At 52.3% G+C, this 16,728-nt stretch overlaps 1 protein-coding gene and 1 long non-coding RNA gene across 4 annotated transcripts in view; one reads left to right on the top strand and one right to left on the bottom strand.

The window, feature by feature from the left end:
• SCARB1 (scavenger receptor class B member 1) overlaps positions 1-15,713 on the bottom strand; it is an 86,554-nt gene extending 70,841 nt beyond the window's left edge. For 2 of the 3 annotated variants that reach the window (XM_038574753.1, XM_038574755.1), the window contains exon 1: positions 2,446-2,601. In XM_038574753.1, the coding sequence (XP_038430681.1) occupies positions 2,446-2,571 (126 nt within the window). In that variant the 5' untranslated portion in view covers positions 2,572-2,601. Of the gene's footprint in view, positions 1-2,445; positions 2,602-15,109; positions 15,322-15,603 lie in introns of those variants that run through there. The other variant, XM_038574752.1, reaches the window with a different exon arrangement.
• On the top strand, positions 1,751-13,182 carry LOC111092668. The gene is made up of 3 exons (XR_005379091.1): positions 1,751-2,043; positions 7,983-8,088; positions 12,560-13,182. It is a non-coding gene; the product is annotated as an uncharacterized LOC111092668 (long non-coding RNA).
• Positions 15,714-16,728: the final 1,015 nt, after the last annotated feature.

Below are 16,728 nucleotides of genomic sequence, written 5' to 3'. Positions count from 1 at the left end.
ATGCCTCTCTCTCTGCCTCTCTCTCTCTTTCTCTCTCTGTGTGACTATCATAAATAAATTTAAAGAAAAAAAAAAAAAAAGAAATTAAAGCACAAGGCCTCCCATTCAAGTTGCACATGGCCATGTACAGCCAAAGAAAACACCAACAGGCAGTCCCTCCCTCTCTTAGTGTCCCACCCACTCAGTCCCCTGAACACAGACATCCTTCTTCCACGGGAAGGCACTTGGCTGGGGCTCAGCCTGGGCTGCCCAAGAAGTGGCTGTCGTGGGCTGGGCTTGCCTTCCTGCCTTCACACCACTCAGACCCAAACCAATCATCTTTGGGATATTCACATAGGATGCTGGGTGGCTCTCACTCAACCTCAAGCCTGGAAATTCTAACCCGAGCACAACTGACGATCCTGGCACTCTCCGCCTTGGAAGCCCAGAGTTAGAGTGGGGAATTTGGAGGTGCACAGAACAGATGGTCCTTACCCTGACCGACATCCATGGAAAGAAATCACCCTGAAGCCCGTCCAAGGACGATGGGGCCGATGAGACTCTTCATCAACTTACAAAGCCCACCCACCCTCACACCCCCAAATAAAGAAGCTCTTTGCACAGGGTCATGATGGCTCCTTATGCTTATACCACCTGGGTGACAGTGTCTCCAGGATGCACACCTCACAGAAACCACATCGTGGGCTTTCACTGAGATGGAGCTCACACAGCTTTTCTGAAAAGCATAACCCCTTGGCCACCATGGGAGAGAAAAAGCAGTTCTAACGCTCCAAGGTAACCCTACACTAGTTTTTCCTGCCATCCCCAGAGGCAAAATTAAAAAAAAAAAAAAAAAAATGAAGAGGAACTCAAGGTTCAGTGTCACCATCAGCCAGGACCTCCTTGGAATCAGACTACAGGGCTGAATGGGACAAGACTTGAAAACAAAAAAAACAAAATAAAAAAGGACAAAGTGTGGTCAATATAACTCCGAGAGACCTTGAGAAAAGCCAGCCGTCACACCATGTTTAAAGATGGCCAAGTCCCAGGGACACCTGGGTGGCTCAGTGGCTGAGCATCTGCCTTGGGATCAGGGCGTGATCCTGCTTCTCCCTCTGCCTATGTCTCTGCCTCTCTCTGTGTGTCTGTCATGAATAAATAAATAAAATCTTTATTTAAAAAAAAAAAAAAAAAAAGATGGCCAGGTCCCAAGAAGGGGCAGCCAGATAAAAGCAGATTGTAGTGTTCATTCATCCAGTGATTCATTCATTCCCAGGCATACTGTACTGGGCAGGAGGCACAGGCATGAAATATAGACAAGTCTCATTCTTAAGAAACCCACCTTCAAGAAGTAAGCTAAGGGGAAAAGAGAAGTCGACGAGCAAGTGACATTATCCATATCTTTATCCCACCCAGCTCAGTGTCTGGGCAAGGCAAGCCTCAGTTTCTCCTCCCCACACTGCTTGTGCTGACTCTGGCTACAAAGCTCTGAAATGGGGATCCCTGGGTGGCGCAGCGGTTTGGCGCCTGCCTTTGGCCCAGGGCGCGATCCTGGAGATCCGGGATCGAATCCCACGTCGGGCTCCCGGTGCATGGAGCCTGCTTCTCCCTCTGCCTGTGTCTCTGCCTCTCTCTCTCTCTCTCTGTGTGACTATCATAAATAAATAAAAATTTATAAAAAAAAAAAAAATTCAAAGCTCTGAAATGCTGTGATCCTCTGCACTGCCCCTGGCCTTCCTTAACTCCAGCTCATTGAAGCAGGCTGTCCAGACACCCAGGGCAGAGTCTGCTGGTCTGGGGCCAGCTAATTTGTCTCCATGGTTGAAAGGGCAATCGTGCCTAAGGTTGAGATCAGAGGAAAGCCTTCTGCTTATGCAGCCTTGAGCTTGTGCCTGCCTCCGTGTGAATCTAAGGAGAAAGCGGCTTATCGTTTCCAATCTGCATCAGGGAGGCCACGCCGGGGAGCACTGAGCGCCCGGGCTCCGAGAAGGGCTTCCCGTGGGGAGATTCGCCGACTGCAGAGCGCTCTAGCGAGCACCCTCCTGCGGAGGCCCCGGCACCCATGTGAGTTTCACAGGAGCACATGAATGGAGGGCTCACAGGAAACAAGGCAAAGTGCAGCCCCAGTTTTAGTAGGCTCGGCCTCCGGGTGCCGGAGGAAGCGGCGAGGGCAGCACCATATTGTGGCCCCACTCCAGGCCCGTCCTGGGCGCCGGGCTCCTCACGGGGATCAGGCTCCGGTGGTCTCTTCTTCAGGCCTCCCCGACGCCCCTGCGCGCCTCCTGGAGAGGCCGGGTGCCCCCGCCGCCCCCGCCGCGCCCGGCCGCCGCCTGCGTCGGGGAGGGTCCTCGCGGGGCGCTCCGGCCTCCCGGGGCCCCGGGGCGCCGACCCCGCTCGCCCCCCTGGTCGGCGCCCCGCGCTCCAGCCCCCGCCGCCCGCGGGCCGCGGCGGGCGCCCCTCACCCACCTTGAGGACCTGCTGCTTGATGAGCGTGGGCACCACCACGATCATGACGGCGCCCAGCACGGCGCACAGCAGCCCGGTGAAGCCCAGCCCCGCGGCCGCCCAGCGCGCCCGGCTGCGGCTGCCCATGTCTGCGCGCCCCGGCTCCCGTCCGGCGCTCGCGCGGCTCTGCGCCCTGGGGCGACGCGGACCGGGACCCGGGCGAGGCGGGCGGGGGCGCTGGGGACGCGGGCCGCGGCGACGGCGGGGCACCACCACGGCCGCGGCGCACGCAGGAGCGGCCCGGCAGGTGGCCGGCGGCTTTATGAGCCATCGCCGCGCCGCCGGACCGCCCCCGGACGCCCTGGGCTCGCGGGTTCGGGCGCGCGCCGGCGGGGGGCGGGGCCGGCGGGGCCGGCGGGGCGGGGCCGGGGCGGGGCCGGGGCGGGGCGCCGATCGGACGGTCCGGGGACACGCCCCGCGGGGGTAGTCTCGGGCCCCACGCCCTCGCTTCCGTTTCCGCGGGAGGCGGCGGGAGAGCCTCGCGTTCCGCGTGCAGGGGTGGCGGCGGCGCTGGGCTCCCCCTGCCTCCCCGCCTTCTCGCCTCTCCGCCCCCCCTCCTCCGTGTCCCTGCTCCTGCTGCTCCCTTCACCTGCTCCCCTCCCCTGCTGCCCGCCCTCATCCCGCGGCTCCCCGGACCCTCCCGCCCCCCCTTCGCCCCCCCTTCGCCCCCCCGCCCCTCCTCCTCTCCCACTTCCTCTGTCAGGGCCAGCGTCATTGATCACACTTCGTGGGAGTTTCCCAATTCACCAGAAACACCAGAGCCCCCACCCCCAGCTCTGCAGAGCCCCCACCCCCAGCTCTGCGACCGCGCTCTCCTCCCTCAAGCCCCCAGCCTCACACCCACTCTTGTAGCCTGGCTCTCGCTGAGCGGGCCCTGCAGACTCCCGCCTCGCCTCAGGGCCTGATACACCCCCATCCCCCCCACCCACCCCGCTCGACACTCTGTTCCCCCAGATATCTGCCTGGCTCCTTCCTTCATGACTGCTCTGCCACCTTATCAGAAAGGCCTTCCCCTGCCACCTTGTGTAGAACAAAATAGCGCCAGCTCTCCCAGTCTGCCCCTCACCCTTATCGCTGAGCACCACCTGGCATGTTACACATTCATTTGTTCTTTGCATTCTGACCATCCCCCCCAACTAGAATGCTGGGGGCAGAGGCTCTGTCTGGGACACTGCCCGCCAGGTAATCCTGGCTCACAATAAGCACTTTAGAATGAACCGATGCAGAGCCTTCCAGATGCTGAGCCCTGTGCTAAGTGCCTTGCACAGAATGGCTCCATTCTACAGAGAAGGAAATCGTACAGAGAGGTTAGGGAACAGACCTCAGTCTCTGCTTTCTAATGAAGAGGGACACAGATGATGAGCAAGTGAGCAAATGAGCAATGGATAATTGCAGACAGCAAGTGCTCCAAGAAAATAAAACAGGTGGGCATGTGCTCCCCTGCAGTCCTCTGCAGCCCCCACCTGGCCTGCCTCCTAGTCCCTGCAGCCTGCCCCCCACTCCACACCTGACAGTTCCTGGAGCCCCGATGGAGGCCAAGCCTCTCATTCTCGAGACAGGACTACTGAAAGGACAAGGGACTGGTCCCAGAGTTACACGGAGTGGGAGGCAGTGTCCTCGGCACCTGGCTAAGGCAGGCCAGTCCCTAATGGCACAGAAGGAGGCCTTCGGAAACTCTCACCCAGCCCTGGAAGAAAGCAACACGGCCTGGCCTGAGTCAGTATTTATTGAGTACCCGCTGCATACCGACCAGAGAGCCTTGCCTGGCACTCTTCCCCTCAGGAGACCTGACCTTGCCCAGGGTGTGTGCAGGAGGGGCCTAACCCCTGACCTGGATCGGGGTGCCAGGGCAGGGCTGTGGTGTCAGAGGGAAACAAGTCTCAGGAAACCGGTGCTTTAGGGTTTCCTGAGGCAGAGTCCCGGGGCAAGCCGCTTGGCTAGCTCTTGGCCTCAGTTTTCTCACTTGTGGGGTGGAGACAATAAGAGCCTTTCTCTAAGGGTTGTTGTGAGGATTAACTGCATCCTTGGAACATCGTGGCAGTGCTTAGATCAGTTTCCCCAACGGGTGAGCACAGCTGAGCCCTGTGTTGTCCCAAGGCCTGCACGACCTGGCTCCTGCCCACCTTTCTACCCCACCTCCCAGACCCTCCACTCGTTCACTGTACTCCCAGCCTCCTGGGCTCTCTTTCTGCTCCTTGAACAGCCCCATCTTTCTCTTGCCACAGGACCTTTCCATTTGCTGTACCTTGTGCCTAGAACACTCTTCCCCCAGACCCTCCCACGGCTCACTCCTCCTCTAGGCTTCAGTTCAAAGTCCACTCCTCAGAGAAGCCTTCACTATTCTGTATCCAAAATGGGAACCCCAACCCACCAGTCACTGCACCAAATCCACCCCATTTTATCTGAACGTGTCTTGTTTATTCTCTTTTGTCTCCCCCGGCTCCTAAGCCAGAAGCTGGTCTGGTTTTGCTAACGGCTGTATCCCCAGCACCTGCGACAATGCCCAGCACATGTTACATACACACTAAAGACTTGAAGTGACCGATTGATTAGCTCACTTAAGGCATTGATCAATCAGGTAGCTTCGAGGAAGAATGAACTTAGTTCGTTGAATTCCCCCAAGGTCTTCAACGGCCATCGGCTATGGGGATTGTCTTATTTCATTGACTTTGCGGTTTTTGAGACTAACCAATGAACTACAACATGGGGTCGGCCCTGGCCGGATGCCTCCCCTTTCCTTGACACCCATCCTCCCTCATAGAGCTCATTCGCCTTGACCAACTCACCCAATGTAACTTTTACTTATTACAAGCTTTTCAAGGTCCCAATGTGCGTGGTGCTTACCCAAGAGAGCCTCAAGGACGTGGCAGGAGTGCCCTCGCGGCAGGCCTGGCCTGTCCCCTGACAAGAGACATGGGTGGAGATGAAAGGCTGCCTGCGACACGTGACCAGCCGTGATCTCACCCAAGGGAGTCACTTCCGATGGGGGGGCGTCACGGGGACGAGGGTGCCACCTAAGAAGCCGGAGAAAGGGCTTCGTCATGCTTCAGAGAGCGAGGCCTTGCGGGGATAAGGAAAGCCGACAAAAACGCAGAAGGAAAGAAGGATGAATCAGAGTAAGATAGTTTCCACGCGGATGCCAGAGGGACCCTGTAAAAACCAAGTCCAGTGACGTTCAGTCTCAGCTCAGACGTCCCCCCCCCCGACCCTCGATCTAAGGACAGATAGTGAGTATTGGCAAAACTGTGGGGACACCAGAACCCTTCGATGCCACCGGTGGGATTGTAGATTTGCGGCCACGGTGGAAAGCATCGTTCAGAAGGCCAAACGCAGACTTAACATAAGACAGCTGGGACACCTGAGTGACTCAGTGGTTAAGCATCTGCCTTTGGCTCAGGGTGTGATCCCGGGGTCCTGAGAGTGAGTCCTGTATTGGGCTTCCCACAGGGAGCCTGCTTCTCCCTCTGCTATGTCTCGCTCTCTCTGCCTCTCATGAACAAATAAATAAAATATTTAAAAAATAATAATAACACGCAGCTGCTCCAGTCTGGGGTACATACATGAGAAATGAGAACCACGTCCACACAAAAATGCACCCAGGATCTTTACAGCCCTAGGTTCAGCAGCTAAAAAGTGGAGGCAGCCACATGTCCCTCAGCTGACCAACAGGCGAATGAAATATGGACTATCACACAATGGAGCATTATTTGGCACCAGAAGGGAAAAAGTACAGATACATACCACAATGTGGATGAACTTTGAAAACATTACCCTGAGGGATGCCTGGGTGGCTCAGTGGTTGAGCATCTGCCTTCGGCTCAGGGCGTGATCCTGGAGACCCGGGATCGAGTTCCGCATCGGGCTCCCCGCAGGGAACCTGCTTCTCCCTCTGCCTGTGTCTCTGCCTCTCTCTGTGTGTCTCAGGGTCATGGGATGGAGCCCTGCATCAGGCTCTGCACTGACTCCCCGCAGGGAGTCTGCTTGAAGATTCTCTCCCTCTGTCCCTCCCTTTTCTCTAAAATAAATAAGTACGTTTTTTAAAAAAGAAAAGATCACATAGTGTATGATTCCATTTATAGGAAACGTCCAGAAAAGGCAAATCCACAAGATCAAAAGCAGATCAGTGGTGGCCTGGCTTGGGGCCGGATGGGGGAGAGATGGGGAGGATCAGGAGCAAAGGTGTACCAGGCTTCTCTTTGGTGTGATGAAAATGTCCCCATTGTGGTTACACGACCCCGTGAATAGGCTAAAATCCAGTGAATTGTAGCCGTTAAATGAGTGCATTATATGCTATATGAACTACCTGTCAGTAAAGTTGCATTGAAAAAAATCACAACTTTCCTACAGCTCCCCCCTTGCTCAGAGTACAAGCCGAAGTCCTCACCACAGCCTCCCCACAGCCCGCCATCATCCCCTTGACCTCGTGTCCCCTCTCCATCCTGTCCCACCTGCTTTACCTCCTGGGTGTTCCTCAAACCTGTCGCCTCACTCCTGCTTCAGGGCCTTTGCACTTACCAGTCCCTTTACTCTTCTCTCAAACACCCCATGGAGCTCCCCCTCCCTCCCTTCAAGTTCTTGCTTAAACGTCATCTCAGGAAGAACTTCCTTCCTATGCACTCTTTTTAAATTACACACCACACCCCACAATACTCCCTATCTCCCTTCCCCGCTTTACTTTTTCTGCATGGTGCTTATCACCTCCAGCACACTACATAATGCATTGGCTCTCCTTCTAGAATGGAAAAGCTCCATAAAGGCAGGAATCTGAAAAAAAAAAAAAAAGGCAGGAATCTGTCTATTTAGCCCATGACTATGTCCCCAATTCCTAGAACAGTGCCTGGCATACAGTAGGTCCTTAACATGTTTTGATGAACAATGGCTACCAGACTCAGTGGTTAAAAATCTGCCTTTGCAGTCAGGCTGCATTAGCTGGGGTGACCTCTGGCAAGTCGCTTCCACTCTCTGTACTCTAGCCTCCTTCCCTGCACAATAGGATGATTTCATCTGTGCCCACCTCCGGGGGTAGTCCTGGAGATAAGTGAGATACTGCTGATTACATACTTAGCAAGGTGCCAGCATTAGATGGAATCATCACTCTATGCAGGCAGCCACATGCTGTCTGCCCCACCCCAGCCCAGCAAGACTCAGTACTACCCTCGGGGGCACCAAACCAGATGTACTGCATGTAAAGAAATGACTTGATTCAAAAGAGTCGCAGCTGGGAAGTGACAGAGCAGGGACAGAACCGAAGTCACTTGCCTCCAGAGCCTGGACATGAATAATGACGCTCTTTGTTGGGAGAAGGAAACAGTGGAGAATGGGAAAAGAGGAAGTAGTAGAGTAGAGGGAAGGCAGAGATGAGGGAAAGGACAGGAAGAAAAGAAAAAGCCCTTGAGGAAGAGGAGACGGTCGTGTTTGGCCACATCTGCCACCGTGGTTGCTGTTTGGACAAGGACAGAGCCAGAGCTCACATTTGCTTCTTTTTTTCATTCGTCCAGCATTGACTGAGCACCTGCTATGAGTCGGGCACCCTGTGAGGTACCAGGGACCCAGCAGTGAACATGACAAAGCTCCCTGGCCCTTGCAGAGATGACATTCCAGCAGGTAAGCAAGATCAATAAGTGATAAACATAATCCTTGGTAAATTTTATAACATGTCAGCTCTGCACTGTCCAATACACTGGCCACGCGTGGCTCCTGAGCACCGGAGCTCCTCCCAAGGGAGGGGTACTGTGTCATACACGTGCCAGGTCTCAAAGACTTCATATAAAAGAAAGAATATAAAATGTCTCAATATCTTTATATTGATTGCACGTTGAAATGACAACATTCAGATATGTTGCATTAAATAAAATCCACTATTAAAATTAATTCAACTGGATTCTTTTTTACTTTTTTTAAAATGCAAAGGCACCTGGCTGGCTCAGTTGGTAGAGCATGCAACTCTCGTGAGTGCATGAGTGCAGGAATGAGCCACACAGATTTCTAAGGAAGAGCTTCCCAGGCAGAGGGAACAGTCCATGCAAAGACCCTGGGGCAGAAGTGTCCCCGATAAATTTTAATGAAGATGTCAATGTCTCCTCCTGATGCAAATGACTTCTTAGGAGCTGCTTTTCTTCAGTGGGCAAAAATGCCCCTATGGCATGGTAACTATCAGTGGTCTTCAGAGCCCCCAGACATCTCCCTGGAGACTCAGTCTTGCCCTGAGAAAATCTCAGCTTGTTGCAGAATCATCTAACACCTTGTGAGCCTCCAGCCACCTTCCTTCTCTAAGAGCTGGCAACCAAACATTACCTTTGCCCCTGGCTCTCAACACTTGAGATATTGCCTCTCTGACAAGGGCTAAGCCTCCAACGCAAAATCACTTCCCAGGACAAAGGTGGAAGTGTGTGGGGAGAACTCAGCCAGCAGCCGTGAGCTAAGAACTCTGCTCCATTTCTGCCCGCTCATAAGAGGATAGAAGCTCCTATTTGGAAGCGCGGTGCCAACTGGAGACATGAGGATGGATCCTGACCAGGATAAGCTTTAAAAGGCTGAGGGAGGGAGGGGGCGCCTGGCTGGCTCAGTAGCTGGAGTATGCGGCTCTTGATCTCAGGGTCTGGAGTTAAAGCCCCACATTAGGTGTGGAGCCTACTGAAAAAATAAAAAAAGAAAGAAAGGAAGAAAGAAAGAAAAAAGTAAAGAAAGGAAAAGAAAAGAAAAGAAAAAAGAAAAGAAAAGAAAAGAAAAGAAAAGAAAAGAAAAGAAAAGAAAAGAAAAGAAAAGAAAAGAAAAGAAGGGAGCCTGGGTGGCTCAGTCCAATAGTCCAAGTCCGATTGGACTTAGCTGAGTCCATCAGTTAAGCATCTGATCTGCCTTGGTCTCTCATGATCTCAGGGTCCTGGGATCGAGCCCTGCGTCAGGCTCCTTACTCAGCAGGGAACCTGCTTCTGCCATGCCCCCTGCTCGTGCTCTCTCATTCTCTCCATCAAATAAATAAATAAAATCTCTTTTTTAATTTTTTTTTATTTATTCATAGAGACGGGGCGGGGGGGGGGCAGAGAGAGAAGCGGGCTCCATGCAGGGAGCCCGACGTGGGACTCAATCCCTGGTCTCCAGGATCATACCCCAGGCTGCAGGCGGCTCTAAACCGCTGTGCTACAGAGGCTGCCCAAATCTTTTTTTTTTTTTTTTAATAAGTAAAATCTTTAAAAAAGAAAAGCTGAGGCACAACATCACAAACCATTAGGGAGATACAAACCAAAGCCAAGGTGAGACAGCACCTCATCCCCATTAGGGTGGCTACTGGAAAAAAAACAAAACAAAACCAATCAAAAAACCCCAGAAAATAACAAATGTTGGAGAAGACATGGAGAAGAAGGAACCCTCGTGCATCGCGTGATTCACAACAGCCAAAAAGTAGAAGCAACTCAGGTGTCCACAGACCAGTGAGCGGACAAAGTGAGCTCCGTCCATATGCTGGCATGTGATGCAGCCATGGGAACCCGCGGCCCTGACACCTGCTATCTCGTGGACGAGATCTGAGGACACAGCGCTGAGTGTGAGAGCAGCCGGCCGCGACAGGACACGTTCCCCCACGAGTCCACCTACGAGGCACCCAGAGGAGTCAGGGCCCTAGGGACAGGACCTAGGAGGGGGCGCCAGGGGCTGGGGCCTTGGTGCTCCCTGGGGACAGAGACTCCGGTCGGGGGGATGGATGGTAGGGATGGCTACACAGAAATGTGACTGCACCTGAGGCCACAGACTGCACACTTGAAAAGGATTGATATCCACACAATGATAAAAGTTTGAGCCGTGCAAGAATAGAAGAAGAACCCCCAGGAAGTACAGGATATGTGGTCAGAGCTCTGAGAAATCTCTTAGGAGCCTGGCTGGAAGCTGAGCTATAGTGAAGCAGACCCGAGAGTCGGTCTTTGACCAAGAAATGGAGAGGGAGGTAGCAGATAAAATATGGGTGGGGAGGGCTTGGGGAGGAAAAACAGGTCCAGTGGACCCTCTGGAGAGTTCTCTGCAGCCTCCAGGAGAGGGTATTTCTCCGTATCTCTCCCCCTCCAGGGACTGTGGGCCTCCAAACTGTCAAGTCCCCTCTGGAGGGACCTGTTCCTTCCTGGGCCTGTCCTGGGCTGGAGGGAGAAGTGCTGCCAAGTGTGAGTGGGGCGACCCACTGGCTTCCCTGAGCAGCACTGACTCACACCGGGCCTGTCCCAGAGAGAGGACCCCCCCCCCCCCCCGACGCAGAGGGGCGGGAAGGGGACACACGTCATCGCCATCGATGGGGACTTTGTACTTTCCAGACATCCCTGCTGAGCCCTGGGCACCTCCGAGTCCCAAGTATCCCTTCTGAGACCTGCGTGGCCTCTTCTTAAAATGAGAATCGGAGGTGTACCAAGGCTGAGACAGTGAACACAGTCCCCCACAATGCAGTGCCTCTAGGTCATTTAAAAACAATAATAGGGCAGCCCGGATGGTTCAGGGGTTTATCCCCGCCTTCAGCCCGGGGTGTGATCCTGGAGACCTGGGATCAAGTCCCACATCAGGCTCCCTGCATGGAGCCTGCTTCTCCCTCTGCCTGTGTCTCTGCCTCTCTCTGTGTGTGTCTCTCATAAATAAATAAATAAAATCTTTTAAATAAATACATACACACATACATACATACAAACAATAATAAAACCCACTCAAACTCAGTCTGCTTCTTATTATCACCATGCAGCAGTAACTGTAAAAAAAAGAAAAAAAAATCAAGGATGAAACATTCCCCCTGAAAAAATCCTTTATTGATTTAAGTTTTCTAAACCAGGAATTATCAAACTACACTCCACCAGCCAAATCTGGCCACAGCCTGTTTTCACAAATAAAGTTTTATTGGAATACAGCCAAGCACATTCACTACGTGTCATTTATGGCTGCTTGCTTGCTTTCATGGCAGAGTTAAGTAGTTGTGACAGAGACCCTATGGGCCAAAAAGTTTAAAATATTTATATGGCCCATGCAAAAGAATGAAACTAGACCATTCTCTTACACCAGACACAAAGATAAACTCAAAGTGGATGAAAGATCTAAATATGAGACAAGAATCCATCAAAATCCTAGAGGAGAACACAGGCAACACCCTTTTTGTACTTGGCCACAGTAATTTATTGCAAGATACATCCATGAAGGCAAGGGAAACAAAAGCAAAATGAATTACTAGGACTTAATCAGGATAAAAAGCTTCTGCACAGCAAAAAAAAAAAAAAAAGTCAACAAAACTAAAAGACAACCTACAGAATGGGAGAAGATATTTGCAAATGACGTATCAGATAAAGGGCTAGTTTCCAAGATGTATAAAGAACGTATTAAACTCAACACCCAAGAAACAAACAATCCAATCACGAAATGGGCAAAAGACATGAATAGAAATCTCTCAGAGGAAGACATAGACATGGCCAACATGCACATGAGAAAATGCTCTGCATCACTGGCCATCAGGGAAATACAAATCAAAACCACAATGAGATACCACCTCACACCAGTGAGAATGGGGGAAAATTAACAAGGCAGGAAACCACAAATGCTGGAGAGGATGCGGAGAAACGGTAACCCTCTTACACTGTTGGTGGGAATGTGAACTGGTGCAGCCACTCTGGAAAACTGTGTGGAGGTTCCTCAAAGAGTTAAAAATAGACCTGCCCTATGACCCAGCAGTTGCACTGCTGGGGATTTACCCCAAAGATACAGATGCAGTGAAACACCGGGACACCTGCACCCCGATGTTTATAGCAGCAATGTCCACAATAGCCAAACTGTGGAAGGAGCCTCGGTGTCCATCGACAGATGAATGGAGGGGATCCCTTGGTGGCTCAGTGGTTTACACCTGCCTTGGGCCCAGGACGTGATCCTGGGGTCCCGGGATCGAGTCCCACATCGGGCTCCCTGCATGGAGCCTGCCTCACCCTTTGCCTGCGTCTCTGCCTCTCTCATGAATAAATAAATATAATCTTTTAAAATAATAAAAAATAAATTCATGTGTAATAGACATCAATGGGCCACCTTCTCAAAATTCATTCTCTCCCATTCCCTTCTCTACTGAAAACAGAGGGCCTGCCTTCCTCCAAGCGGCTACGGATGCTCCAAAAGGGGGACCCCTGTGCACCCCTCAGGAAAGTATGCTGATGGTGCTAAGCCAGACTTGGGAACACCATTCACCTCACTCAGATTGGCTTAGGAGCTGGAAACGTGACCAAATTCTGCCAATAAGACAAGGAGGTGGTGTGCTGGAGGACCTCAGGAAAAATGGTCTCAAAGGGGCTGGAGAAGAAGATGCTTTCTGCACCTCTTCTGCTGGATGACATCCCATCTGGGTGAGATGCCTAGGTAGGAGGCAGCCATCTTGCATCCTATATGCAGAAAATGCCAGAGAAAGAGGATGGGAAGGCCCTGGGTCCTCTGTGATGGCCATCCTTGGGCACTGAAGCTGAGAACTCCAGAGCTGCCCCATTGCAGGACTTACCCCTATATGGAAATATAAATGTCTTCATTGTTAAACTGTTTGAGTTTGTGCTTTCTAGTACTTTCAGCCAAAAGCATCTCAATGGATACAGATATGAAACCCTCTGGCCAGCAGCCAGCAGCCACAATCAACAGCTTTATTGATTGATTCATTCTGTGAATGTTTACTGAGTGTCTTCTATGTGTCAGGACAGTAGTTCTGGGCACTGGAGATCATGAGAGAGGTCCATTCTCTCCTAGACGTGCATTCTGGTGGGTGGAGGCAGACACAAAAACAAGCCCATAAATAAGCAAATAAAACAATTTCAGATAATGCAAAATGCTGAGAAAGAAACAAAAAAGAGTGGTTTGATAGAGAGAGTGAGGGTAGGGCTTCTCTGAGAAGATGGTATTTGAGCAAAGAATTGAATGAAGACGAGCCAACCATGTGGAGACCCAGGGAAAGGATTCCAGGCAGAGGGCACAGTAAGTACAAAGGCCCTACGGTGAGCACAAATTTTGTGTGTTCAAGGAACTGAAATGCGGAATGTGAGGGTGGCATGGTTATGGCAGCTTTCAGGGAAGTATCTGAAGTGCACAAAAGGCTCATAGTCCAAATTTCACTCCTCCCTCCTCCCCACTTTCCCTCTCTTCTTCCCTCCCTTTCTCTCTCTCTCTCTCTCTCTCTCTCTCTCTCTCTCTCTCTCTCTCTCGGCTTTTGTTCCAAGGTCCAAAGTGTAAGAGCAATGGTTTATTGAAATCTGGGCTGAGTTTTCAGGCTCCTCTTTTTAACTCAATAGAACCACTTAACCTCTCCCCATGTGTGGGCCTGACACCACACTGGCTTTTGAAAGGAAAGCCAAGTTTTTGTGCTGCAGCCTAACTGCACAGCTCATTTGCTGCAGGTCCCATCTGTTTCACTGCCTGTCCTGCCCAGAAAACCGCAGTTCCCGTTGTGGACTCCTCCTTGGCAATACCCACTGCCCTCCCTGGGGCTCAACGAGGCACGGGCACACGCTCCACAGTATCAGGGCAGGCAGAGGCCACTGCACGGCTGGCAGGAACATGCCAATGTCAGTACAAAGAATCCTCTAGGAGACAGAAAGGCCCTTGCCTGTCTTAAAAATTCACTCAGATCTAGACAGCAACGTTGCCTGTTTCTTTCCAGAGGGGGAATTATTCCTGGCCACCAGACTGAGGCATCTGTTGCAGGTGGCTGGAACCTAGGTAGAAGCAGCATCTAAAAATATTATCTGGCAAGCGACGGATGCTGACGCCACTCTGGACACAGCTGCCAACCAACAGCCAAAACGGCTTTTGGCCAGAGACAGGGTAGGGCCAAGGGGACCACTGGACACTTGCAGGGCCGTTGGGTTAACTGTGTTTATCGAGCATTTCCATGGGCAAGGGAGAAATGGGGGTATATCAGCCAGGTTCCAGATCCCTAGGGACAAAGATATTACTCTCACACCACTGAGTCTAAACTGGCACCTAAGAGAAATGCTCTCAGGGAAAGGAATCCGCTTTGGTGAGTCGCAGAGTGGCCCTTTTTCAAAGCAAACAGGATCAAGTTACTTCCTGTCTAAATCCTGCACTGGCTTCCCATTGCACAGGCATAAAGTTCACACCCCTCCCTGGGGCCCACAAGGCCCCAGGCCACCTCCCCACCCCTCTTCTACCCACCCTTCACTCCCTGAGCTGCACCACCCTCGCCTCTGTGGATCTTCCCATGTGTTCAGCTTATGCCCACCACAGGACCTTGGCATGTGCTGTGCTCACTGCTTTAAACTGGTCTCCACTGCAGTTCTCTGGAGGTCCAACTCCAATGTCACCTCCTCAGAGAGGCCTCCCCTGGCCATTGTATCTAGAGAAACACGCCTTATCACATCACCTTGTTTTATTTCCATGACACCCTGATAATGTCCAGTCTGATCATTACTATCTATCGCCTCCACTGGTATAAAAGCAGTACAAGGGCAAAGACCTTGCCTTTTCTCACAGCAGGCCCCAGCATCTAGGGGGCATAATGGCTAGTGGAATGAATGAATGAATGAATGAATGAATGAATGAATGAATAGGGGGCCTGACCCCATTAGGGGGAGGCAGGGAACACTTTCTGAGTTGTCATCTGATGGACCAGGAGGAACTGGGCTGTTACCCTCAAGTCTGGCTGGCCAGAAGAATCCTGAGGTCTATACGGCATGCCAAGCTTGGGCCCCCGCCTTGGAGATCCTCTGGCCTGGGGTCCAGCATGGGGCTTGCTCTTGTTTCTGGCTCCCAATGGGATCCGCGTGTGCAGCGAGGGCGGAGAGCCGCGCATCCCAGGCTGTGGCTTTCCACACGTTCCCAGGAGCAGAGGCACCCGGTTACCTGGGAATGTGACAGAAATGCAAATTCTTGGTTCGTGGCCCAGACCTGCTGAATCAGGCGAGGTCTAGGGATCTGTGTTTTCACATGCCTTCCAGAGCAATCTGATGTTCACTCAAGATAGGCCATGGGAAGAGGGAGAAGGAACTTTCAGAGGGCCAAATGTTTTGACCCACGTTTGCCCGGCAGGGAGGGACTCCCACGCTGACCTCTTCTCCAGCTGCCTCTGTCTGAGACAGGCCCCAGGCTGTGTCCCATTCTGCTCTTTCCTTGGGGCAGCCTCACCTGATTTCGCACTTTGTGTGGGTTCTCATGTTGCCACCTGGACTGGAGTTAGTGCAATCGGCTGGCTCCGTGGGAGAAAGGACTTCTCTTCATGCTCCTCTGTCCCAGTCCGGCCCTGCTGGCAAGGGAGAAAGGTTGTCAGGGTGGAAAGTGTTTATTTCAGCAACAGGCTTGCCGGCCCTGAGATAGGGGAACCCAGTTCCTGAAACACAATCCTCAGAAAGCTTCCCGAGAGGACCTGGACACCTGCACCACCTGAGCACACTGTGAGATTTGTCTTGCGGGTAACAGCCTCACCGGGGAGGTCTTCCTCCTGCTTCCAGTCCTGTCCCCATCGACTCTGCACTCTTGTTCTGACATTTCTTGAATTCTTTCATTTCTTTCCATCTGTAGTGGTTTCAGAATCATGTCCCCCTAAAAAGACATGTTCAAGTCCCACCTGGGGACTCCAGGTGTAACCTTACTTGGGAATCAGGTCTTTGCAGGTGTGATTGTGCTCAGGTGAGGTCAACTGTGCTAGGGTGGGCCCCAAGTCCATGACAAATGTCCTCGTAAGAAGAGAGGACGTACAGATGGATGCAGCCACATGCAGAGAGAGGCAGAGACAGGAGTGATGTGTCGGCAAGCCAAGGACACAGGTGCCACCAGAAGCTGGAAGGGCGAGGGGGCTCCTTCCCGATGGGCTGCCAGGGGAGCACTGCCCTGCCCACACCTGGCCTCCACAGCTGAGGGAAAAGAATTTCTGTTGGAAAACATCATGTCTAGCTGGGTGGCGATATGCCCCCCGAAACTCCAAGGTCTCCAAAGCTAAAAGGGAAGGGGTACATGGTAACAAGGTGAAGGGGAGGGCAACTCAAACTCTCCCGCACTATCCCCACCAGTCTTCCCCACCGGCTGCTATCCTACCAGTTTTGTTTCCTTCCTATCTCCATTTCACATCCCTTATAGTTTCTGAAAAATAAAGAACTGAAATCAGAGTTTTACCCCTCTCCGAGCTGATGACAGGAACTGAGTTCTTACTTAAGCAAAACAAAACACGAACTTTTATCTTCCTGCAGAACAGCAATGACTCAGATACTGTTGGGAGGTGACACTTCCTCCCCTAAGGAGCACCTTTCGGGGGAC

Source organism: Canis lupus, chromosome 26 (genome assembly GCF_011100685.1).
Source record: "Canis lupus familiaris isolate Mischka breed German Shepherd chromosome 26, alternate assembly UU_Cfam_GSD_1.0, whole genome shotgun sequence".
NCBI lineage: Eukaryota > Metazoa > Chordata > Mammalia > Carnivora > Canidae > Canis > Canis lupus.
The sequence above is the reverse complement of the archived record's forward strand: the minus strand, read 5'-3'. Positions and strand labels throughout refer to the sequence as shown.